A 27,222-nucleotide genomic window follows, 5' to 3' on the forward strand; every position below is an offset into this window, starting at 1 on the left:
CAGTTTGGTGGTACCTTTAAGAGGTGTCACTTCCAGTAACTTTTTCATCATATCTTCAGGCAATGTATCATCATGCGGACTGAATCCTCGTTAGGCAGAGGTTCTTTTGCACTAACCCTATTTTTATACAATACTGTGTCATTTGCTTCATTTAAATATCTGCTGGGTATGGTTTCTTCAAAGGCTTCAAGAATTTGATTAATAGCTGTCTCTCCTGCTTTGCTATACTCTTCAGTGGATAAAGTTATGCCTAATTTTCCTTCTCTTGTTTCAGGATCTGAACTGTCTTCACAGGCATTTTGTGGACTTACTGCTCTTTCAGTCCGACATTTATCCTTGTTGGACTGGTACATCACTGTACTATCATTGCAATGCCTAACAGTCTTGGAGTTAACGTACATTTTGGTTTCATCCATATCAACTGCAAATTGCGGAGATGAAGGAACATTCGTAACACCATTTTTATCTCGAAAGTCTACTAAAGACTTTTCTAAAAAAGTGTGGTGTCTGTTTATAGAACAAGAGTTCTTTGAAGAACGGGAGGTGATATTCACTTCTTTCTCTTTACCCTGGAATGGTGCAGCAGTTTCTAATTCACAGATACTTTCGCAAGGTTCATCACTCAATGGCATAGGCAACATTCCATCACCTGAATTGTCATCATATATGATAGTTCTGGCATCACCTTCATCACTTCATTATCATCTTTATGAACTTCATCTTCTAAGCAACAGTGGAGAATTACAATCATCAAAGCAGAAATATCTTCTTTCTCATCTGAATTTTCCTCAGTTGTTTCTGTGGATACTAAACCTAACTTGCATTTATTACTTTTATTAGTTAGTTCCCCACTTTTTCTTTGTTTATATTTTCTTTTCCCTGTTCCTTTTTATTAATAGAGGATCCATGATCTGACTCCCAAGCAACAGAATCCTGATTATATTATTTCCCTTTACTAAGTTGAATATTTCTGTGCTGTTTGAGTCACATGAGGTATCTGATAGCTTCAAAACTTCATCAAGTGTTTCTTCTTCCACAGTTTCTCTTGAACAAAGGTCTTCCTGTTTGGATGATGTGTTACATTTTCTATGTAGAAAGGAGGTGGAATTTAATGAACGATAGCCTGATGAGCTATCACCTGCAAACATTTTGCCCACCAGTTCTCCAGACTGGTTGGACTTTCTCCTGTAATCTACTCAGTCTTTTGGTAACCCTTGAGACCCTTTGGTGTCTTTGTCAATAGTTGTGTCAAGCAAACACAAAATTTCACTATCTTGACTTCCAACTAATCTTACTTCAGTTATTTCTTTGCTTATTACATTGTTTCTCTCCATGAAGATTGCTTTTAGGACTACAACAGAGATTCTGCTCCTTACTACCAGCACAGCCTTGAACTGAAGAATCCTCTTTCTTTTTGTGGCATCGTGTGTAAAAAAGTATCATTTTCCTCCACAGTTGATCTCTGATGAACAAAGTCCTCATTTTCAGAGCAAGTCGAAGAGTTAACTAATGCCCTTTGTTCATTACCTGCTCGCCACCTGGAATCACCTGCATCTAAAACAGGTTTTGAGGCATCAGAAAAACCAGAAATTGCTGCTAAATTTATAAGTTCCATCTCCATCTGTAAGTTTACTATCCTTGGTTGAAATTTCGCTTTCTCCCATCTTCTTTGCTCTCATTTCTGCTAAAATATCATCTTCCTTACTATTAACCTGACTGTTGCTGCTTTCAGGAGTCTTTTCAAAATCCACATGCGTGTTGGGGACTTTGCATGTATTGACTTCTGGTTCTTCGGCTGTAGCAGTATCATTGGAGTCTTTAGTTTCTGCTGGGTGGATCAACCAGAAACCACTAGCAGCTTCTAGGGTGATGTTTGAACTAGGACCTTGAAGGTCATCAAGAGAAGATAAATTTGGTGATGCAGGGCCATTGGCACGAGTTAAATTCAGTTCTTGAGAGCCTAGGAGTTCTGCCATGGCAAGCTGTGTGCAGTATTCATTAAGAACAGAAGCTTCTTCTACATCAGAATCACTGTCAGAGTTCTGTAAGGATAAGATTAAATGAATATTATTTCACAATAAAACTTTGCTACATAAATGTGAATACATACTAAACTTGCAAATTATAAAAAAATTGTTTCACAGACACAAATACATTATATTAATAATAGATATTAATAATAGATCAAAATAATGTAAATGAAATACTGAAAAATTCTTATATCTGTTAATCAATTATTTATAAAAACCTTTTCCAGCTTCTAATAAGATCAAGAAGTACCTGGTTAGAATTAAAAGTGATAAAAGAAAAGATCTACTGATTTGCTTGGAGATACAGAATCTACCACTTCCTCAACACCTATATCTAATCCTTCACTCTGACATGAACATAGCCCTCCAGCCAATCATAAGGCAATTGTAAGAGTGATATTGAAGGCACATTTCTATACTCATAACAAGGGGTCACCTGCAGGATTTCCTCATAAGTGAGATAAATGAGAAGTGAAAATTTAAGCCAACGTAAAGTTACAGAAATTGGACAGCTGGCTGGAAAGAAACCAAAGGTAGCAGTGAAAAGTCAGACAGAAATCAATGTAGCTACAAATATTTAGAATACTCTTCTTTCTTCTGAACAAGGCTCAAAATATATGGTAATATGCAAGGATTATGTGCATTTACATAGCCAAGTATCACCAGATAAACATAATTCAATGAAACAGGATATAACCACCTGACTGACTGACAGGAGACACATTACTGCTGAATGATTCATCTCAAGAATTTCAAAACAGATCATACCAGTTTATGGCTGTACATTGCTTTTCTCCGTTACTTTTAACTGTTTACCAGAAACAAATTAAAGCAAGAGAGGAAGAGCTTATATATGCCACATGATCATAGGAATTCAACAGTTGAAAAAATCTAATACTAATACTCTTGGCATTTTTTCAACTTCATTTTCTAACCTCCTATTTTAGTCTTTATAAGCCCTCAGCAGTCCAGCTCTAATCCTGGCATGACAATATCTTGTGTGGGAATAAAACAAAGAGTTTCACTGGCTGATAAAGGCACCTAAGTCCTTATCAACCTGAAAATGAAACCTAGGAACATGGGGATTTACTAAAAGTCAAGAAACCAGTGTAGATAAAGTCCCTTTTAATGAATCTGCACCGCAACTGGCAATATTGTACAGCATAACTAGTGGAAGCCTTAGAGGATGTTGAAACACCATAGCACAGTGAAAGCTTCCAGTAACACCTTGACACCTCGTGAACAGTTGCATGGAGGTGTCCTACAGGTCTACAAATCAAAATTCAATGTTAATCCTGGATCGACTATCAAAAGCACACCACCTCTTTCAAAATTTTCAAGTGACCACCTGATGGAATTTCAGTAAATCCTGAACTACAAGCAATGTTTTTAATACAAAAACACTTTTCATACAAACCCATTAATCATAAGGTAATATGCTTTCCTCAAATTCTCACTCTCTTTCAATTAACAGTAGCACCAAACAGAATGTGATGCAAGTGGTGGTAAGTTGTCTGCTGGACAGCGCAGGTGTATCATTTTCAGAAAATGGTTAGACTAGGATGAGTTCCATGCAGAATAAGGCCTCCTATGATTAATTATTATAATAAGTCAGTAATGAGTGTTTTTGAACTATAAAAATTTAAGTTTCTATTATCAAACAAGTGAAATTTCATATACATACAAGGTAACAATTACCTCAATAATGTTTTGCATAACAGTGACATTCAGTCGTCCTGGGATGTCCGACAGCCTCTTCAAAAGCTCCCAACTTCATCTTTTTTGGGCTTGATGTGTGACTCGAGATCAGCGACATAATATTTCTCAATAGGTTGCTCAAGATTACAAGCAGATGCACTCCACAAAGTACAGTTCTGTGATGAGACAAATATAATACGCCATAAACTTTCCTTTCAAACCATCTCCCCAGGAGAGGCATATGCAATTCATATTCAAAATTTGTATCTGTGTACATTAATATACTGGGAGGTGATTTACAAAGTACAATACAATGCAATGGCCACAGAAATATAAAAAAAGTACTTAATACTACTTTGTTTGGGAGTCCCTTTCACAAATGGTTGAACAGACTTATAAATTTCTCAAAAAGCACAAGGTACACATTTCAATATACTTACAAATAACTGGACCTGACATTGCATATAACATGCTAGAGATATGAAATATTGGAGGAATCAATGGAGTTATTTTATTAGTTGCTTGTGCAATATATGATCTCAAATCAAGATAATTACCAGAAAAGCACACTGCATACCTGAAGTTACCTTTGGGTCATAAAATTAGTAAGGAAAATAGGCCTTATTTTACAGCATAATGCCTCAATTCTAACTGTTTTTAATGTTTGCCATTGTTTATCACACTATCAAATGTAAATAAATTTCACTGTGAATTGTCAACAAATATCCAATTATGCAACAAAAGCCACTAATATCCACATGTCAAGATTACTTGTTACCTAAGCAAATGGAACATAATACATAAATTTAAAAACATTTTGCTGACCTCATCCCGAAAATTTGTGAGACGCCCACGTCCTCCCTGAGTGGTGTTTTCTTTCCAACTTATATTAGTTGAAGTTTCACTGGCTAAAATAGTAGCAACTTTTTCACTTATAATCCTTTCCCTTTCTGCGACTGAACGAGTAGCTAGCACAGTATTGTGGAAATTTCTCCGACCTCTTGACCCTCGACCCTTCTCTTTAATGTTTGTTTTCATGGAATCTGCGATTAAAATCTCATTAAATGTAACACATACACAAAATATCCTCAAAAATAAAATTTAAAATAAAACAAAACTGGTTGTTAATAAACCTTTCTTAAAAAACAAAACTGGTTGTTAATAGAGCTATCATTATATAAATCCACACTTGTGCCCTTCAATGCCCCAGACATTGCACTCTTTTGCCTCTGGGGACCACTTTGGGGACAAAAATAAGTCAGGAACCCAAGGGGGGTTAATAATGAAGATGGTCAAGCCCCTTTAGTATGTAATTGGGGTACCTGTGCACAGTAAATATGAAATGAGAATCATTACCATGTAAGACAGATGCAAGTAGCTCCAGAAATGTATGTACTTCCTAGTTCTTTTATTTACCTATCCTTTTTCTATATGTTATATACTAACTTTACTTGACTTAAATTACTTAGCTGACCTCATATAATTTCAACTTATCACAATGTAACTAGTCCTCCCTACTTGAGTGTCTTTACTTCAACCCTTTTCCTTCGGTTCTATAGTTGCTGTTTCTGGTTATTATATATTGTTACTCAAGTTTTTCTTCTTTTATCACTCCTATTTATACAGTAAATCATCTAGTACTCATTATTGTTAGCACTCTGCTGTATATATGCTAATTAACTATTGGTAATTCTTGTGATGTTAATTAATTGATTAACTTTAATAATTCCTATTAATTTTAATTATCTACTTTAGTTCTTCTCTTCCTTTCTTCTTTTTCTGTGTCTACGGCTCTTCCTTTCTTCTTTTTCTGTCTATGTCTCTTCCCTTCTTCTTTTTCTGTCTATGCCTCTTCCTTTCTTCTTTTTCTGTGTCTACGTACTATTATTCAGCTCAAATTACTATTGCTTTCTTTTTTTTCCTGCTGTTATATTTAGTATTCTGTTACCTCTACTTCTATAAATTCCACTGGCCCACCTTATATTTACCTACATGATGTCAAAGTGTAAACATCAAAGGTATAAGGCATGTCCAATACTGGATATGTTAGTAATTGCAATAATGTACCTATATGTCAACAAACAATTATCTAATTGAATAGTGTTTATGAATGACCTATGTAGGGCTGAATAGTTCCCATTTACGCTCGAGAATTAATTAGCACACGAATCTGTGTAATTCTTATAATTCTGATGATGACAGCTATCACAACAAATGAGTACCAACACTTTTAACAGACATCCCTATAAACATGCTAATATCATTATTCTTGATATTGTTAATGATAATAATAGTAGACTTGAGGCTGAAAATTCCTACATTACAAAATTAAAAACTACATATATATATGGCCTTAACAAGAGAGTTTTAATAATAGTTCTGTGACTTCAATTATATTAATGAAATTTGTGTATCATAAAATATTTGAATAAGAAGTCATACATAAATTAAATAATAAAGTTGTTGATTTTAACCAATTATTACATGAAATGAATAATATTACTCTAAAAAATAATTTATTATGATTTGTTAATAGTAAGACTTCCGTGATAAAAATGTAGCAAAGATAAAAAAAAAAAATTAGTTGATTAGGTATGTTAAACAATGCAGTCTACGTATACTGTAGCCTCTTACAAGATTTGGTGCCTTATCTACCTACTACATATAAATTTGACAATAGTAATATAATTAATAATTGTAAATTTTTACCATAAATTCACTGATACTAAATATTTCTAAATTAATTCCCAGTCTTGAATTAATACTGATTTCCCCCCTAAAAATGCAAACCCAAAAATTATGTTCAAATACTTACAAACCTCAGGTAAACTTGCATTCAATTATATGATGGTTGATAAGAATTAAGATATGTATAGTTATTATGCATGAGGTACAGAGTTAAAATAGAAATGACCACATTACAAATATAATAACTGAATAACACAATACTCCCTTACCACTAGTACAAGGAAGCAGCACAACAGGTTTCATTTTTCTATCTTCCTCAACAATATGGCCCAACCCTAAAGCCAAAAGTTTCTCTTCCTCTGATGCTCTCTTCTCGGCCTCCTCCTCAGCAACTGATCTTGAGAGAGCTATGGCCATTGCCAAATCAGGATCTTTACTGTTTACTGGTTTTTTCCCTCTTCTTTTGCCCTGTGTAATTAGAGCTTTGTTGTATTTAGATTTATCTACATTACTAAAAATGCTCCAAGGTACAACTTGTTGCCATATATCAATAAACTAATATAAATTAAATTGTTTGTTTGTTTGTATGGTGTTTTTTATGAATTAAAACAGCCTATTTTATGTACTCCTATACTTAAAATCTACATGGCCTCCTGGCCTAACTTGGTTCAAAATTATTCTACTTTTGATACCATTTTCTTACAGGGGATTCAGCATGTTCCTGTATTTCACATAATGAGTTATGAAAATAAATACTATTGTATCCTAATTAGTAATTCAGTTTTTCAACAGCTTATATTTATACTACTTACTAAACCTTAGCTTGTTCCATAGGAGTAGGGTTTATCTTCTGAATAATAATAATAATAATAATAATAATAATAATAATAATAATAATAATAATAATAATAATAATAATAATAATAACAACAACAATAATAATAACAATAATAATAATAATAGGAATTGGCGAGTCCTGCAATATGATATTTTACTTAGCATACTTTCTATGAAACTACTATTCATGCACTGGTACTCATTCTGGTGTTATTTAACAGTGATACTTGTAATTTATTGTGGTATAATTTGTCAAGTGAAAATTTTATTAGTTGTCCAAAGTATTTTTGGGATTTTAATTCTGAAGGCTTCTACAGCACTTCTGGAGTTACTGGAAATTACAAACTTCTGTGATGCTATACTTTCAACCATGTTGATGGCTGATCCTGTTGCACACACTCTTGCTGTGAAAACACACATTATTAGGCAAGGAAAGTTGGTATAGTATTTTGTTGGGTGCTATGACTGCAAATCCCACATCTGATGAAAATTTGGAACCATCAGTATATACTGCACAGGGTGAACTTCATGTTGTATATATTAAGTCTTCTATGTCCTATTGTATGCTGTTTACAATATTCAGAGGTATATGTAGTTTTGATAGTGTAGCTACTCTTCATTCTTAAAGGAGTTACCCTTTTGATCCTGCCAGGTGTCCTAAGACAGACCAACCAATACAAAAGAATTACCTCATAGTTGGTCTTGGCCAGAATAGTGCCAGTTGACCCAGTCACTGAGTATATATGGATTCACAACAGGAGCTTCTACCACCTGCCTATAGTGATGACCTCAGTCTTTCCATTCACTTCTCTCACACAGATGTAGCAACAGCACATGAGTTGACCATTGTCTGCCAGGGAAGAAACACCAAGTTGATGTGCTCTTAGGTACCGCCTTATTCAGTGCCTTATAAACAAGATGTTGCAACTATCTGCTGAAAAAAGCTATCTTGTTGCAGCTATCTGATGAGAAAAGCTAAGTGCACAGTCTTAAGCCCCATAAAAAATTTTGTTCGTTAAGTTTTGCAGCAGTTAGGCATAATTTTCATATTTAATGGCTAGTACCATCCCTCAGAGTGGGAATTCTGGATTAGGCTACTAAGCTAGGTCATGCTTTCTGCTTCCCTTGATTTGCATTTTAAAAATATTTTTAAATTTTTTTTTTATTTAACATCATCAGTCAATGGCTTTTCACTTGTCATATAATTTTAGCTTGCTGTATAAGGAATAATGTTACATCTTAACATTCCTCCCACTGAGGAAGTTCTGAGCATCACTTACAGTCCCTGAGTGGGTTTAACTTCATGGCTTAGTAGTAAACCAAATGACCTCTTTCTGTTTTAGAAATGTTACATAGTTTAGCAATACAACAAATACCAACCCTCTAATCAACTTCAATATTGGGTTGTTTTTTGTATTATAAACAAATGGAAATATGCTGAGCTAGATCTAATTTTGGTAAATATTCCTCCATCAGGCAGACACATTAATAATTCCTTTAAGTGAACCTGTTATGGCTATTTCTTAGAAGGATATAGTTAATGATAAATTGAAGTATAGTACCTCCTAATATGGCTTATAAGTGTGTTATTTTAATATTCATTTTAGGCATGTTTCAGTTGCCTACAGACATTCCACACATCTTCATTCTGTCAAGATCAGACTCAGCACTGTAGGCAAGATTTGAAATAACAGGGTATGCTATGTCAGGTGTACTAAGAGACAGGCAGTCTAATTCCTCTAAATCTAAACAATGCCATCGCTGGAAAATATTTTCAACGGATCTTTCCCTTTTATTGTCGATGCTGTTTAAAAACCCAGAAAATACATTTATACACATTTTCAGGTTCTTGTATATTGTATGGGTACAATAAATTGACAATCCTTTCACTTACCCTTTCTGTTGCAGTTTCCTTTTCCTCATGATTAGATGACTGAACAGCAACTGCAGGAAGTCCTAACTGAATTCTCTCCTCTGCTTGCTTTTCTTGAAGCCTTATAGCAGAAATAACTTTATCAGCACTTAATCCCTTATTCTGACCACAAGTTTTAATGTGGGACTGACGCTGTGACTTGCTTTTGAAGGGCTGTAAAAAAAAAATCTTGTTAACTTTCTCACTCATGCTAGATGTGTTGGCAAAACACTTTACAACTTATAGGTCAAGAGGTTTCTTAAGGATGATGATTTCCTAGCATAGAATAGAATATCCAATTTAGGGCAAAGGTCAAGCACTAGGAACTAAGAGGTCATTCAGTGCTGAAATGGATATTGACAGTAAAAAGATTGAAAGGTGTAACAGGACTGCGTAAGGTGCACTAACAGTGCTCCGCCCAATTGGGGTTGATTTTCTAGCAGTCGACTGATTCTATACAAAGTTAAATGTCATGACACTGATCATTAACAGTTACGTATGTACCTTTTCAACTTTCCAAACGAGAAACTGCTACTACGTTTTGAATTTCAAGACACAAATCTTCATCACAAGTCAAGATACACTGCACAATTAAAGAATAACTCATATTGAAAGATCTAGAACCTTTAATTCAATACAAGAAATAATTTTCATACAAAACACTACTTATGCTATTATAGTGGGTTTGTACTTATAATTTTTTTTTTTGTAATGTTTGAATTTGTTTGTCATGATTATTGCATGGTTTGTCACTTTACTCTGATAAATATGATTTTCTTGTTTACATTTGTGAATTAACTTTCATGAACCACAATCGTACCATCAAATGGTTTAGTTAACTGCAATAGGCAGAACTGAGAGTTGGCAGCAAACAGCTTGAGAAGGAAGGCCGAATTCTGTTAAGTGTTGTTTGTGCCTCTCTTCTTCCACTCACTGATGTGCACCTCTGAGGCATTTGAGGTGTGCTAAAATAGATAATCTTTGATTAACTAGGAAGTTGTTTCCTCTCTACTTGGACACCATTTTTGGACAGACTCATCACTGTGTTCCCTCAATGCATTACAGGTAGTCCCAAGTTATTGGCGGAGGTTTTGTTCTTGGCGGGATGCTGATAAACGGAAAACTGTCATTAACCAAAACTCAGCGATTTATGCCCAATTAATGGCACCTGTTAGGTATGTTATGGTGCCGATAACCGGAACTTGGTGCGTTTATGCACCATAAATCGCCAATTTTATGGCGCCATAAACCGGATGCCCATTAACCGAGTCCACCGATAACCAGGGATGATTGCCTGTATTTACCCTAATGCTGTTCTTGCATTTTCAATCTTTTATCCATTTATTACTTTTTCCTTTTCATGAGTGAGATCTTTCTGTATTTCTCTTTACCTTCTTACTTGCCACTGAGCACCATATTCTTTTGAGGCTTGAATTTCAAGTCAGTGACACCCCGCGCCCCCCTTGTGGGCTTGTTCCTTATGAATATGGTTCACCTCTGAATAATATATAATATAATAAAGTGATAAGCTGCTCATTTTTAACACTGTATAGAAGATTTTGTATACCACCAAGCATCTCCACAACCACTTCCACAATACTTAGTAAAAGCTTGTAAATTGTAAAATATGAATAACATATTTTTTCTGCTTTCAGTAAATAAAAGTACTATGTATATGTAAAACACTAGGGTGTGTAATCGAGTCTAAGAACAGAAAATTGTATTACAAATAAAGGTAAATTCAAAATGGGTTCAAACATGTACAAAAATTAAAGATCTCATCCAGAATTAATAATAAAAACTAGAAACAATACAAACCTTCAGACAGAGGGGACATGGTAAAATGTGCACATTTTCCTTTTCCTGAACAGCAGCAGATTGCTTTTCTTCAGGGTTGCTTTCTTGATGACTTGAACAAGGATGAACTGTCTCTTTGGTGGTTCTGGTGTTCTTATGCAATTTGAACTTTTGAAAACATTCCTTCAAGTGATTCTGAAACATTTCCATTGGAACAATATGTTTGCAACTTCTACAAAGTTTTTCATCCTTGTTCAAAAATGACTCGTCTAGTTCCAAGTCACAATTGTCGTCATCAATTACAACTACATCTTGAGAGCTTTTGTCATCTGTGGTCACAGACGCCGCATCACTAAAATCATCCTCATCAAGCGTTTCTTTATTGCTACACAAAGTTCTGCTCGCCAGGCTTCTCTTGGCAGGTCGTCCACGAGGTCGTGTTGGAGCTAAGAGCTTTTCTACTTTAGATTTTTTAGGCAACCTATAGAAAGAGAAAGTTTATTATACAATAAATGAAAGAAAGGTTTCAATTTTTTTACTGAGACATTTATTGTAATCCTCAAAATCCTATGTTGAAAAGACCACCAAATATCATTCATTACTTAACCTTGTCACATGTCCTTGCATAAAAATCTGGCATTACGTATATTTTAGTATACATAGTGTATAGCTACAAACTGACCTTTGCATATAAGCAAGCAAAGAAGCTCCATGAACCAGTTGTGTCATCCGCACAGACTGCAAACCATTTACAGACAATTTTACTATCTCTTTAGTATTTTTAGCGGGTCAATTTAACTCTTTGATACATATGTTTGTATTAATTGCTTCTGGAAAAAATACTAAATACTATATTTTGTTTTCAGACCTATACTACTTCCTTGTATGTTTTTACCAAGTAATTATCAAGATAAATAGAAGAATTTTGAACTGAAATAGTTTCAATTTTCACTAGCTGATCTCATATATTACAGAAAATTAAAAACTGGACCTTGCAGATGAACACTGCTTATTCCTATTACAAATTTAAAAGTCATCACATACATGACTGGTATACATTTGCTGCAAGGTTTATACTCTTGGTAGTGTGCTTTTCCTTATTGGAACAAGCTTACAGTGAGTTACAAGGCCTTGGATCCATGGCTTGCAAACATGAGGTATCTTAATAGTGAAAAAGCCTTCCAGGGACTGTGTCTAAAGGCTTTGCTATTATTCCCCCACGGAAATGCAAATGGTCAACCCCCCATTTTATGAAAATTCTAATAATTTTGGTGTATTTCTGTTTCTAGTGAAGCTGAAAAGTGATGATGAACAAGTTTTGCTGGTGTACTATAGGGAACTTGGCAACAGCAGGATATACCATCATGACTGACTGCAGTTGCTAAATCATCAAATAATATACTATTGACATGACAGCAATGTTTAGGTGCTCAAAGCACATGATGACATGTTAAAATGTTATTGTTAGTATACAATAAGGTTTTGTACATACTTACCTGGCAGATATATACTTAGCTTTACATCTCTGACGTCACGACAGAATTCAAACTCGCGGCACACGCGACAGGTAGGTCAGGTGATCTACCTTACCCGCCGCTGGGTGGTGGCTGTAAGAACCAATCTCCCTTTCCAGCCAGAATTTTTCTCTTCCACCGGTCTCCTGAGGGGAGGCTGGGCGGGGGCCATCAATCGTATATATCGCCAGGTAAGTATGTACAAAACCTTATTGTATACTAACAATAACATTTTTGTACATGAACTTTCCTGTCAGATATATACTTAGCTGATTGACACCCTTGGTGGAGGGAAAGAGACAGCAATATAAATATGGAAAAAGGGGAAAACAACACTTGTTGTAGGATGTAAAATACAACCTTGATTCTTACCTGTTTAGGCAGAAGACTTCGTAGTTACTGTCTATGAGTCTGCGTTGCCTGAAGAGCTTCAGCGAGGGCGTGACCTACAGCTGACAGACTCTTTGGGTCTATCAAAGGGATTTGGTATCCGCTTACTTGATAGAATCCGAGCAGGATCTTGTCAAAGGGGATTCGCCCTCTTATATGACAGAACCTAACCACTATCATTGCAAGGAGCTCAACTATAAACCGATCACCTAACCAATCTAATCATTGTTAGACATACGACATGAAAGACATGCCTACCCGCATGCTCTTTCAAACAACCAAAAAACTTACAACCTAAACAAGGGGGAAAATATATACTACAAAGGATATGTCTCAGCTCCCTGCCCCAGCACCGAATCCGCCGATACGTACGGGCCTAACGCGAAGCACTTTTCATACGTAATTTTGACGTCTCTCAGATAGTGGTTTGCGAAGACTGAGTTGCAACGCCAGAATGTTGCCTTCATAATATTACTCAGGGATATGTTTTTATTGAAAGTTAATGACGTGGCAATAGCTCTTACCTCATGAGCTTTGACCTTTAGAAGTTTGAATTGACTTTCATCACATATCGCATGTGCTTCTTTCACCAGGCTTCTGATACAAAGACAAAGAAAGCGCATTCTTCGAAAGAGTCCTCCTTGGATCTCTTACAGAGCACCAAAGGTTGACATCATTGCCCTTAAGTTTTTTCTTTCTCTGCAGATAAAACTTTAAACTTCGTACTGGGCAAAGTGACCTCTCTGCTTCCTCGCCTACTAAGGCAGACAAACCTTGGACTTCAAAACTCCTAGGCCAAGGATTTGAGGGGTTCTCGTTCTTAGCCCAGACGAAGGTAGAATGCACAGATAGCTGCATCTCCTCTGAATCCCACATTCCCTTCTATTGCATGGAGTTCACTAATCCTCTTTGCGGAAGCCAATGCCATGAGAAAAAGTGTCTTCCTCGTGAGGTCTCTAAAAGAGGGCAGACTGAGCGGTTCGAACTTAGGGGACCTAAAGAAACGTAGCACTACATCCAGATTCCAACTCGGAATCTCTGGCGAAACCTTTTTGGATGTTTCAAAAGATCTTATTAGATCATGAAGGTCCTTGTCTTCTGAAATGTTTAAGTCTCTGTGCCTAAACACTGCAGCCAGCATGCTACGATAACCTTTAATGGTTGATACCGCCAGTCCACTTTCTCCCTAAGGAAAAGTAAGAAGTCTGCTATTTGGGTTACAGAGGTACTGGAAGAGGAAAAGTGATGGTTCCTACACCACCGTCGAAAGACGTCCCACTTCGATTGGTAGACTCTAAGGGTAGAAGGCCTTCTTGCTGCTGCGATAGCCGTTGCAACTCTTGCAGAAAACCCTCTCGTTCTGACCAAACTTTTGACAGTCTGAAGCCAGTCAGATCTAGAGCGGGGAGGTTTCTGTGATACCTGTCGAAGTGGGGTTGTCTGAGCAGATCGATCCTCTGTGGTAATGTTCTCGGAACATCTACTAACCATTCCAGTACCTCTGTGAACCAAACTTGTGCGGGCCAGAACGGGGCTACCAGCGTCATCCTTGCTGCCTCCGATTCTGCAAACTTCTTGAGAGTTTCTCCCAGTATCTTGAAGGGAGGAAAAGCATACATGTCTAGGCCCTTCCAATCTAGGATAAAAGCATCTATCGACACTGCCCTCGGGTCCGATATCGGAGAGCAGTAGTTGCCTATCCTCGCATTCTTGGCTGTGGCGAAGAGGTCTATGTGAGGCCTGCCCCAAAGATTCCACAGGTCCTGGCAAACATCCTCGTGAAGAGTCCACTCTGCAGGCAGGACTTGATCTTTCCTGCTTAGGAGGTCTGCTCTGACGTTCTTTTCTCCCTGTACGAACCTGGTAAGGAGACAAATCTTCCTTTCCTCTGCCCACAGCAGAAGTTCTTTTGCTGTCTCGTACAGGGAGAAGGAGTGAGTTCCCCCTTGCTTCCTGATGTATGCCAGGGCCGTGGTGTTGTCCGAGTTGATCTGAACTGCCGAAGCTAGGACGTAGGGCTCGAATGCTTTCAAAGCTAGCCAAACAGCCATCAGCTCTTTCTTGTTGATGTGCCAGGTCACCTGTTCTTTCTTCCAGGTGCCTGACACTTCTCTTGAGCCGAGCGTTGCTCCCCAACCTGTTTCCGACGCGTCGGAATACAACACTTGGTTGGGGTTCGGAATGTGAAGGGACATCCCTTCTGCAAACCTGAGAGGGTTCGCCCACCAAGAGAGGTCCTTCTTGATTTCTCTTGAAATCTCGAAGGAGAACTCTAGGTTTTGCGAACGACACCTCCAGTTTCGATGTAGAAAGAACTGGAGAGGTCTGAGGTGCAACCTTCCTAGAGAAAGGAATTGCTCCAACGAGGAGAGTGTCCCCAACAAACTCATCCACTCCCTCGCTGTGCATACGTCTTTCTCTAGGAAGGCTTTGACTTTCTCTGACCCTCGGGCTATCCTTTCTGGAGACGGAAAAGCCCGAAAATCCAGAGAAACCATCCGAATCCCCAGATAGATACGATCTTGACTGGGGATCAACTGAGACTTTTGAAAGTTCACCAAAAGTCCCAGAGAACTCGCCATGAAAAGGGTCTTTTGTAGGTCCTCCAAACATCTTTTCTGTGACTTGGCTCTGATTAGCCAGTCGTCCAAGATAAAGGGACACCCTTCTTCTTCTTCTTCTTCTTCCAGCTTTTCCCATTTTATATGGGGTCGCCGTTTCGGATGAGCCGTTTCCATCTATTTCTATCTTGCACTTCTGCCTCATCAATTCCCTTCTCATGTAAATCTCCTCTCACACAGTCCTTCCATCTCTTTCTTGGTCTCCCTCTCTTCTTCTTCCTTGCACCTCCACTCCCATAGTATGTCTCCCAGCGTGGTCCTCATCTCTCCTCAACAGGTGTCCATACCATCTCAGCCTCCCCTCCTGCACTTTCTTTGATACTTCCACCACCTTAGTTGACCCCCTTATGTAGTCATTTCTGATCCTATCCACTCTTGTTACCCCAGACATCCACCTAAGCATTCTCATTTCTGCCACATCCATCTTCTTCTGCTCTGCTTTTCTCATGCTTGCTGTTTCCGTACCATACAGCATTGCTGTTCTTACCACCGTCTTGTGAAATTTTCCTTTTAACCTAAGCGGCACTCTTTTGTCACAAAGAACTCCCGAGGCCGCTCTCCAGTTGTTTTTTCAGCCTGCCTGTACCCGATGTTTTACTTCTTCTTCCATACTTCCTCCAGCGTTAACAAAAGATCCCAAATACTTAACTTATCAACTTCTCCTTATTTGCTCTCCACCAAGCTGAATACTTTCTCTATCATCCCCCTCAGTGGTGGTACACATGTATTCTGTCTTGGATCTACTTATTCTCATTCCTCTGTCCTCCAGTACTTGTCTCCATCTTTCCAATTTCACTTCCACATCTTCCCTGCTCTCTGCACAACAGAAAACAATATCATCCGCATACAATATGTTCCATGGTACTGTCTCCTTACTTCCTCTATTATAACATCCATCACTATGTTAAAGATAAATGGGGCTCAGAGCCGACCCCTGGTGTAATCCTACTCTCACCTCAAAACCTTCTGTCTCCCCAACACTGCTCCTCACTCTGGTAAATACATTCCGGTACATCTCTTGTATCAATCGCACATACTTCTCTGGCACCATCTTCTCCCTCAGGCTCCTCCATACCTCATTGTCTCGGGACTCTGTCATAAGCCTTTTCAAGGTAAATGAATACCATATGTAGGTCCCTTTGTCTTTCCCCGAATTTCTCCATTATTTGCCTCAGACAAAATATACCATCTGTTGTTCCCCTTCCCTTCATAAATCCCATCTGCTCTTTACCTATTTGTACTTCTTCTCTCAGTTCTAGCATCTATCATCCTTTCCAGTATCTTCAAAGTGTGGGACATCAATTTAATGCCCTATAATTACCACACTCTTGGACATCGCCTTTCCCTTTAAAAATTGGGATCAATATACTCCCACGCCACTCATTTGGTATCTTTTCCTGTTCAAGGATCTTTATCATAAGATCGTACAGTATATCCACTCCTTCATCTCCTAATGCTTTCCATGCCTCCACCGGGATCATGTCTGGTCCGGTTGCCTTCCCATTCTTCATCTTCTTCAGTGCATTTTAGTACCTCTTGCCTAGAAAAACCTCATTACCATGCCAATGTTCACTTGCCCATCCTCTCTTATTAGTCTATTATTTTCTTCATTTAACAACTGTTCGAAATATTCTTTCCATCTCTTCACAATGTCTTCCTCCTTTCTAAGCACTACACCCTCTTGATTCTTTATTTGTTTGATGTGTGTTATATCTTTGGTGCTCTTATTTCTAGCCTTTGATAGCTTCATCATCTTAATCCTTCCTTTGTCCCAGCTCATTATACACATCATCATACGACTTTGCTTTAGCTTGGGCTACCACCTTTTTCACCACCTTGTTTTTCTCTCTGTACCTATTTCTGTCTTCCACTGACTGTGACTCTTCCCATCTTTTCTGCCTCCTTCTTATCTTTTACTACTTTCTCAATGTCTTCATCCCACCACCAACTATCCTTTTCTTCCCATATGATACCAGATGTCTCTCCTAGCAGCTCCTTTCCATGCCTTCTTATTACTGCTGCATTTCGTGCCCACATTCTTGAACATCTTCAATCCTATATCAATATCCTCCAAAACCCTCCTCTTAAACTCTCTCTTCTTATCCCCTTCCTTCTGTAATTCGTACCTTTAATTTTCCTTATCCCTTTAGCTTTGGTTTTTCTTTCCCTTTTCAACTTCAAGTCCATACATAGCAGCCTGTGTTGGGGCTACATGGTCGCCTGGAATAACTTTGCAGTTCTGACCTCCACCAGATTTATCCTTTATACAAGAAATAGTCTATCTGGGAGAATCTTTCCCACCCCCACTGACTCCCTCCAAATGTAGCCATCTTGCTACATTTTTCATTAGTCCTGTGAAGACCTAGAGGGGCTGTTTGAAAGGCCGAAACACAAGGCCCTGAACTGGAATATCCTTCCTCCCATCATGAACCTGAGGTATTTCCTTGAAGAAGGATGGATAGGCACATGGAAGTAAGCGTCCTGAAGATCTAGGGACACCATCCAATCCCCTGGACGAAGAGCCGCCAACACTGAGGATGTCGTCTCCATGGCGAACTTCCTCTTTTCTACAAAGAAATTCAGGGCGCTTACATCCAGAACCGGTCTCCATCTCCTGAGGCTTTTGGAACTAGAAATAGGCGGTTGTAAAAGCCCGCTGAGCATGGGTCGCTCACTAGCTCTATAGCCTCTTTCTCTAACATTTGTTCTACTGCCTGCGTTAGAGCGTGGCTCATGATGGGATCCCTGTACCTGGCCACCAACTCCCTCGGAGTCGTCGTCAAAGGTGGTCTTTCTGTAAAGGGAATCAGATATCCTTTCCGGATAATCGAGAGGGACCAGTTGTCGCTCCTCTCTTTGCCCAGGCTTCTGCAAATCTTAGAAGCCTGGCACCTACTGATGTCTGGAAGACTACTTCCCTACTTCTTAGCTCTGGAAGAGCGCGAAGATCTTCCTCTCTTGAAGGGCCTATTACCTCTTGAGGTAGAGGCTCTAGAGGAGGGCCCCCTCGAAAGGGCTCCTGTCTAGCTGGAGTCTCCTTAGTCTTCGTCTGGAAGGAGCTCCTAGGTTTCCGGGCAGACTGAGCGAGCATGTCTTGAGTCGCCTTCGCAGAGATAGATCCTGAGATGTCCTGGATTATCTTCTTCGGGAAGAGAAGAGGCGAGAGCTGCAAATATAGAAGCGAGGCTCTTTGAGCATGCGAGACGGACTTTGTAAGAAAAGAGCAGAAGACTGATCTTTTCTTAAGAACCCCTGCTCCAAACAGGGAGGCTACTTCGCTCGATCCATCTCTAACTGCCTTATCTATGCACGTCAGTACACTGTTGAGATCCTCGGGTGAAATGGAATCCGGGTTCTGAGTCTTTTTAGCCAAGACCCCCAAAGATCAGTCAAGGAAGTTGAAGACTTCCAAGACTCTGAACATTCCCTTCAACAGGTGGTCGAGCTCGTTCATAGCCCAGGTAGTCTTAGCAGACAAGAGAGCCGAGCGTCGTGCGGCATCCACCAGTGAAGAGAAGTCCGCGTCTGCAGAAGACGGTAGACCCAGGCCTAGGGGTTCTCCAGACTCATACCAAAAGCCTAGTCTGCCCGTAAGCTTGAAGGGGGGAAAGAAAAACACAGTCTTCCCTTTCTCCTCCTTAGAAAGCAGCCAATCACCAAAACCTCTCAAAGCCTTTTCATCGAGATGGTTGGCTTCATCCTCACACAAGAGGAAAACCTTCGTCTTCTTAGAAGTCGAGAATAACGAGAGAGGAGACGGAGGAGCGACGGGAGTAAGGGCATCTCCAAACTCTTGAAGAAGGAGGTCTGTAAGGATCTTGTAGGACGATACCGAAGAATCCTTAACTAAATCCTCTTCTGAAGGTTCCACTTCATCCATCGAAGAACCCTCGGCTTCTTTACGAGAGCAGTTGGACTTCTCTAAAGAAGTGCGACTATCTAGGGAGTGCTGGCAGCGTCTGGCGCCTATCAGGGGAAGCCAAAGCTTCGGGAGAGCTCTCTCGAATGCGTCCTTCCTACTCCGATGAGTGCGTCCTCTGTGATCCTGAAGTCTACTCCAAGATTCCCGGGAGTCCAAAGGGGAGCGCCTGCTAGGAGAGGAGAGCCTACTATGCTCAAGGCGCCTAACGGAATCCATGCGCCTGTCCAAAGGAGAGCGGCTGCCTGGCGAACTGCACCTAAAATGAGGAGAACGCCTACTAGATTCTTGGCGCCTACCTACAGTAGAGCGAATCCCTGGGGAAGATCGCCTACTCGGAGACAGGCGTCTACCATCCTCCACAAACTTAGATCGAGACGCGGGGTCTCTGCAAAAGGTAGTCTTTCAGCCGAGACATATCTTTCAGGCTCTTTACGCCTGACCTGAACAGAGCGGCTAATAGGAGAACCGCGCCTATCAGGAGAAAAGCGCCTATCTTCCGCACAGCGCTTGGAAGCGGGAGAGCGGCTACTTGGGGAGTAGTGCCTACCAGGCTCTAGGCGCCTAACATAAGGAGAGATCCTGTCTCTTGAAGAATCCAAGTAAGAGGAGGCTCTCTTATCCGGAGATTGAAGGATCTTTGGAAAGGAGCGAGAAGACGAAGCTGTACGCTTATCTTTAGACGAGCGCCTACTAGGCGCTAGATCCCTTTCTACTGGAGAAATGAAGTCACCAGGAGAAAGCTTCTTGGGCGATTGTCGCCTGGAAGACGACAAGCGTCTGCCGAGGGAAGAGCGCCTCCTTCCATCCGCTGTTACAGGAGAGAGAGCCGCCTCCGACTGAGAAGGCAACACAGGCGAAGGTATCCTAGACTTCTTGACGGGGAGAGAGACGTCCTTCTTACGACGCGTATCTCCAGCCAAGGAGCCCGCCAGCGCCGAAATCTGAGCTTGCAGCCCCGCAAGAATCCGAGCTGGAGATCTTGCAAAATCCTCCACAGGGGAAGAGGATTGAAGCCTACTCTGAGGCGAGAACTCCTGATCCCTCCTGGGTTTCTTGATATCCACTTCCGGTTCTTCTGGAAAACATTCCGGGCTTTTGGTTGGAAGGAAAGGCGCAAGGAGCCTTCCAGGCTCTCTTCAGCGGTCGCGATGAATCCGAGAGGCTCTCCATCCTCTTCTAGGCGAAGGTGAAGAAGAAGAAGAGAAGCATTGGTGTAATACCTCCTTCTTAGAGCGAACAAGGGCAGCCTGGGTACGAACATCAGGATCTACCGAGGGGACGCCTGATCCGTGGGAGTTCTCCCTAACCTTCCTGTGGCTGTTGACTTTCCTCCTCCACTGGGACTGGGAGTCTGGAAGAGGTCTAGGCCTGGAAGCATTAAGGAGCCGATCAGACGCACCCTCAACTGCACTGGGGTCACTGCACAATTCATCTTCACTATTACTCTTACCTTGCAACGAACGAATCTTCTTCTCCATGCTAAGGATCGTGGCTCTCATGGTTGCCACTTCCGAAGTCGTATCTTTAGGTTCGATGCAGGGCGCAGGAGCTGAAACTGGAGAAGGATCTAGTGCTACAACAGGATTGTCTACTTCTACCTCGCTAATACGAGACTTACTAGAACTTCTAGACGAAGCTTTTCTCACCCTGTCTTTCTCCAACTTCCTCAAGTAGGAAGAAAGAGACTTCCAATCACCCTCATCCAACTTCTCACTCATTACACAGGTTAACAAAAGACATTCTTTACCCCTACATTTCAAGCATACTGTGTGAGGATCTACTGTAGCTTTCGTAGCCTCACCTTGCATTCATCTATAGAGCACACCCTAAACATAGAAGATTTCTTAACCTCTACATCAGACATCTTGAAATCAAAGAAAAATCCAAACCAATATCAAAAAACAATCCACAAGCGCGTATGCCAAGCCAACAAGATCAGGTACTTCACCGAAAGTCAGTCCAAATAAATCCAAGGCAACGAGAATCGAATAAAGCTGTCAGGAGGTAACAACCACAGGTGTAGTCGTCACCGGCGACAGAAAAATTCTGGCTGGAAAGGGAGATTGGTTCTTAAAGCCGCCACCCAGCGGCAGGTAAGGTAGATCACCTGACCTACCTGTCGCGTGTGCCGCGAGTTTTGAATTCTGTCGTGACGTCAGAGACGTAAAGCTAAGTATATATCTGACAGGAAAGTTCATGTACAAAAACAACTTACACAACTTGTAAATAGTATGTATGTAGGAGTCCCCCACACCTGAAAGTCCCATAACAATGGTAACAAGCATAAAATAAATTATAAAAAAATTGCCAAGGCAAAAAGAAAGACTTCTTCAAAATAATGAAGAATAGTAGATGACTTTAACAATAATTTACTCCCAAAGAACTTTGAAATTACCAAAAGGCTTCTACAGCATACCTTCAGCCCCTACAACTTAGCTTTGTGACTTATCATTTTGTCTCAAAACATGTCACTGGGCTTTTTATATAACTTTACAGTAATCAATTAATAATTCAACAAGAAAGTCTAATTTCTCATATTCTTCAAGCAAAAAATGGCAAAGGTATTTTTCCTGGTACCCAGTACAAATTGACTTTATTTTCTATGACTTGCCAAAAAGTCAATTTAAAATCTGTAATACTAATGGGTGATTCAACTGAAATTTTTCATAATGAAAGCACTGCATGTACTCAGAGAATTACTATAAATAATAAAATTTATCTCATAACTCACTAGTACTGCCTTCAGCACTATCAATACCACATGTAGCGATGTAAGGCACCACCCTGTCATATTTAGACTATATGGCTGACTTAAACACTCTGTACTCAAAATATATGAATTGAAGCAAGACAGTTACATTAGTAGTTGGGACTGCTATATGAATAGATATCAGAAAAGGACCGAAATGCAAGCTGGAAAACAACACAGAAAAGAACCTTCATAACTTACAACATACTACATAAGTTATATGTAATACCTCCCTGTTGGACTGCTTTGTTTGGTAATGAATCGTTAGCATTCCTTACCTGAGAAAATAATATGCCCAAACTCAAAGCTTTTGTCAGAATTGTTCCTTTTAATACACATTTAAAAGCACCTTCAAGGTAGAGAGATTAAGAACTATACAGAAATTCTTGTGTAACATCAACATTATGCCATCTTATCATAGTTGTACAGTACATCGCCCAGTATATGTTGTTAGTCCAGAACAGAGTTATTTATGACTCCAGCAAGTTTTCTTTGTTTTTAGTAACAATAACTGGGAAATCCTAAAATGGAGTTTTTAATAATGCCTTAATGTAGGTGTATCTATACATACATTACTACTGTCAATGATTTGGTAGTCCCGAGTTTGATTCCCGTTGCTAGGTAACCAAGTGGTTCCTAGCCACGTAAAAATACCTAATCCTTCGGGCCAGCCCTAAGAGAGCTGTTAATCAGTTGTGGTCTGGTTAACCTAAGATATATGTAAATTGAACTTAACTAATGTTATAATACTTAGTAAGGTTATACACTCAATGACTAGTATAAATGTGGCATTAGCATAGTATTCAATACTGAAGCCATAATGTGGAATTAGTATATTATTTAATAGTGAAGCCATAATGTGGAATTAGTATAGTATTTAATAGTGAAGCCATACTAACTTAATTACTTAGTTAATGCGGGAATGATTACTAGTCATAGTTACTGTACTCATGCATGCATGGGAGAAGACTGATTCACAACGGCGACCCCATATAATAATGGGTTAAAGCTGGGAAGAAGAAGAAGTGTACTCATGTACGTTATTAGCATCTGTCTTAAGAGTTCATTATTTACTCATCCAGTGATGTTTACACTACATATTTGGATAATTCACATTTAGCCTCTTTAATTTTCAATTTATAGTACCATTGTATTTAATTCTAACTTTTATGGGCATTGTAATCATGAACACTCAGCATCCTTTCTTAGGTTCAATTCAAATATTCAGTAACAAGAACATTCTCCCACTCTATGGGGAGAGAGATCCACCTCAAAAGGAGTAAGACTTCAATAGTACCTTTTAGCCCTAATCAAAACTGCAGTTTGCAATATCTTGGTCTTCCCTTTTGTTAATTTTTCCTCAAGTACAAATGCTGCCCTCTTTTCCAACAACTTTGTATTGCTTAGCCATTCCCTGGTAGTTAGTTTTCTTCCATTTTATCATAAAAATGTAAATTTTTGTGAATAATGGCCCTGCTCAAGTTTACATTACATATATTGGTACCAAAACTGTAGGTACACCTTAATGTTTTACCTTCGGTTTTGGACTTTTATTTCGTCATTCTCTAATATCTATCCATATAGCAGTCCAGCTAATGTAACTGTCTTGATTCTTACATATATATATATGTATATACATATAATGTATGTATGTATGTATGCTCTCTTGTTGATGGTAACACTATGGTTTTACCTACTTAACAAAGCCCTGTTCATGTTTACATTATGTTGGTACCAAAACTGAAGGTACACCTTAATGGTTTTACCTACGTAACAAAAATATTTTTCCTCTTCAGCTGATTCTCTGTCAAAATTGAAAGGTGTTTTACTATCTAACAAATACAGATACCACAGAAGCCTAAAAAATTCTCTATGATGGTTTGGGGCGTTCCTCTTTGTCAAATGCCCATTGCAGTAATAAAGGGTTTTCAGGCCTAGCCATAAAGAAGGTTTTTGCTATTATACAGCCCCATCCATGGATCAAACCTTCAAGGCAGGAGGTTAATATTTTAGAAAATAAAAAAGTAAATACTAATTTGCATGTGTTAAAAAAAAATCTGAATTATACCACCTAACATAAGCATTACAAAAGATACAACACATGCCTTATCACAAACAATTAAGTTTTTTAACACCTGTTTTTTCATATAGAACCCCACTACTTGATGACAACCTGAATAGCTATTTAGGTGGAACCACCTTGGTGTCCAATGTTCTTAAGTATAAAATACTTTTATGTGGAGGTACTGAATTACCACAGCTGTTGACTGAGAAAAGCACATCCAATGGATGTCTAGAGTCTAAGGGATCATGACTGGAAAAAGGCCTCATTAGTAAGATCACAGTTTGTAATTAACCTTGAACTTTCACTTTACCCAAAAAAAATCTATACCTAACAGTCAAGAGGATAGCTTAATAAGGTTGTCTTCCCCACCCGCCATCCTCCAAACCCTCCTTAGACTATAATGCAACAGTCTAGTCCCTTTGACTTAAATATTATCTTCCACACAATTTTGTTAAAATTGCAAGGCGAAGTCCACATAGCCAAAAAACTGTATTAATACTCACATTCGACTTAAAAGCCACAGGTTGGAATGGCTTTGACTATAGGAGCATATGCCTCAGACTGCAAGGTGGAAGCATATTTATTTAAAATAACCTCCCACTCTTTCTAAACTATTTGGTTCTTTTGAGGTAATACCTCACAAATGACATGGTATAAGGCAAGTATCCTTGGTTATGCAGATGAAGAGTTAAGTCTGGAATAATAACCCAGATGTTGGCTCAGGGAGAGCATTAATTGTCTGTGTTTTGGCCCCACCATGGCACTTTTTAGAAAGGGGAAACTAGGCTAGTGTGGGCAAGAAGCATTCTCCAGGATCAATTCCTTCAAGGGCTCATAAATACTACAGTGAGTCTCTTCAGTGCCAACAGTTTGAAAAATCAGAATGTGAATCCTCTTTCAAATTGTCAACAGACATTTAAGGTTAAGATTACTAGTTTGTCCCTCCGCCTTTGAATACCTGGGACAGAGTCAATCCACATCCTTTTAATGCAGTGGCAACTTCTTTGAACTCATTTTTAAGTACAGTTGAAATTCAGCCAGGATAGGAGTGATCCTTACTTGAACTTGCACCAATTACAGAACAAAGTGCCCTCTGGTTTGGTAAAATCAATTCCTTTGCTGTTCTTGAAATAGCCTCTACAAAAAGACAAATTTTTGATAAATTTGTATTTTTCATAGCTTACAAACCTGAGGTCTTAACAATATGATAATCATCTAGCACCAGCTGGAAACCAGTTAAAAAACAATCAAAGATTGTAAAGCAAGAAATCTATAGTATCTGGCAACTCATGCGTATATGAGGTGGAAGCTGTTCACTGACCGGGCTTGGAGCCTTGTGACGCATCAGTCTTTCTTCCAACCAAGGATATGAGAGGGGTGGCTAGAGGTGGGCAGTAAGCATTAAGACCCCCAATTTGTTAGCTGGGAAAAATACAAATTGATTACAAATTTGTCATTTGTTCATACAGGCAGTCCCTGGTTTATGACAGCGATTTCGTTCTTGAGAAGCGTCGTAAGCCGGAATGTCATTGAAAATTGTCAAAAATCCTAAGAAAACCTCACTTGGGTGTATTAAAAACTATGTAAACTGCATTTTTATTGCATATTTCATCATAAAACCTACAAGGCTGCGTCCCTCCTAACCAGGAGAAGGTTGACCCACAAATTAGCACTAAGATGACCCAGGTAAGAGATGGCCTTAGCACCAGACTGAAGCAACCTGATAAACTGACACAACGCTATCCTGGCCAATACAGCTGACCTTAAGTCCAGCCAAGACACAGTCTGGAAGATAGAAGAAACAGCAGACTCCATAATAGAGGCCTCTTGCGAAGTCAACGAAGGGCCCTCAGCCCTTACCTGATCCAGGGTCAAGCCAGGCTTTAGACGGATCACGCCCGAATTAAGGTAACATGGCATATGTTGAACTATATTAATAGAATAATATTTCCTATGCGGCATGAGAGGAGGGGGGAGAAGCTAAGAAGACCTATTAGAGCACAGGGAGCCATCCTGACCTGAGATCAAAGCATTTATGTGCTGCACAATTGACTGAGCATGTCCAGAACAAGGAAGCTTAAACAAAGTTCTAGCACACTTCCTCGGACTTTTCACTGGGCTTCCAATAATTATTCATGTTCCCTTTTTCAGTCATTTCTGACACTTATGGCAGTTCCATACATAAGAATGAAAAAATTAACAGAAAATAAATGAGGAAAAAATGACTTGTGTGGCCTACAACAGTCGTCATTGAAACATGACCCTAAGACCTTATATAGTATAGAATTGTTTGATGCAGATTTTTTGGGTTGAAAATTATGTTATAGACTAAGTATAATCCAACCAAAAAACTAGGGTATCACTGAGGTAGATAGTATCAAACAACTTAGGCTTCTTGTGGAACATAATGTCTGGGCCTAAATATCAGAGTATGCTAAGCTTTATTGGCTATTTCTCATCTTAATGATTCATTACACAAGTGGTATTATCTCAAACCACTTTATCTGGTAGAATCTCTTTGTAACCTAGACAATACAAAACTGCACTAATGCCTTTACCATGGTTAAACAATATGAATGGATTGCAAATAAAAAATAAAAAATAAGTGCATGCTAAAAAATATGACAAAAGTGTTACTAGCTAGAGCATTAAAAAAAAAAAAACATGGTAACCCCTTACCAATTCATAATCAAATTGTGAGCACACTTTCTTGTCACTGATAGCACTTTTTGATAACAAATCATGACCCAGACCTTGTGGCTTTATCTCAGCTAACCACTATCCAGCACTTGTGGTGACTCTGCCAAATCAAATCACACGACAGACTTAATCCAGTGATGTAAAGGAGGAAAAATGAAAACAGTTGGAGAAACTCTTGTTATGTGAACCACTCCAGAATGACTAGATGGTTTTCTTTACAGTAGAAATTCAAGCAAAACTAAAGAGATTTCTCTACTGCAGTAGTATATATTTGTTACATGCAGGTACCACATTCTTTG

At 39.1% G+C, this 27,222-nt stretch overlaps 1 protein-coding gene across 1 annotated transcript in view; it reads right to left on the reverse strand.

The window, feature by feature from the left end:
• The window catches only part of LOC135213911 (uncharacterized), a 64,463-nt gene that overhangs the window by 13,595 nt on the left and 23,646 nt on the right, over positions 1-27,222 (reverse strand). The window contains 8 exon segments of the mRNA XM_064248004.1: positions 117-649; positions 1,577-2,042; positions 3,729-3,796; positions 3,799-3,904; positions 4,554-4,771; positions 6,686-6,884; positions 9,148-9,339; positions 10,984-11,443. Of these exon segments, the coding sequence (XP_064104074.1) occupies positions 117-649; positions 1,577-2,042; positions 3,729-3,796; positions 3,799-3,904; positions 4,554-4,771; positions 6,686-6,884; positions 9,148-9,339; positions 10,984-11,443 (2,242 nt within the window).

The sequence above is a fragment of the Macrobrachium nipponense genome, chromosome 43, assembly GCF_015104395.2.
Source record: "Macrobrachium nipponense isolate FS-2020 chromosome 43, ASM1510439v2, whole genome shotgun sequence".
Taxonomy (NCBI): Eukaryota; Metazoa; Arthropoda; class Malacostraca; order Decapoda; family Palaemonidae; genus Macrobrachium; species Macrobrachium nipponense.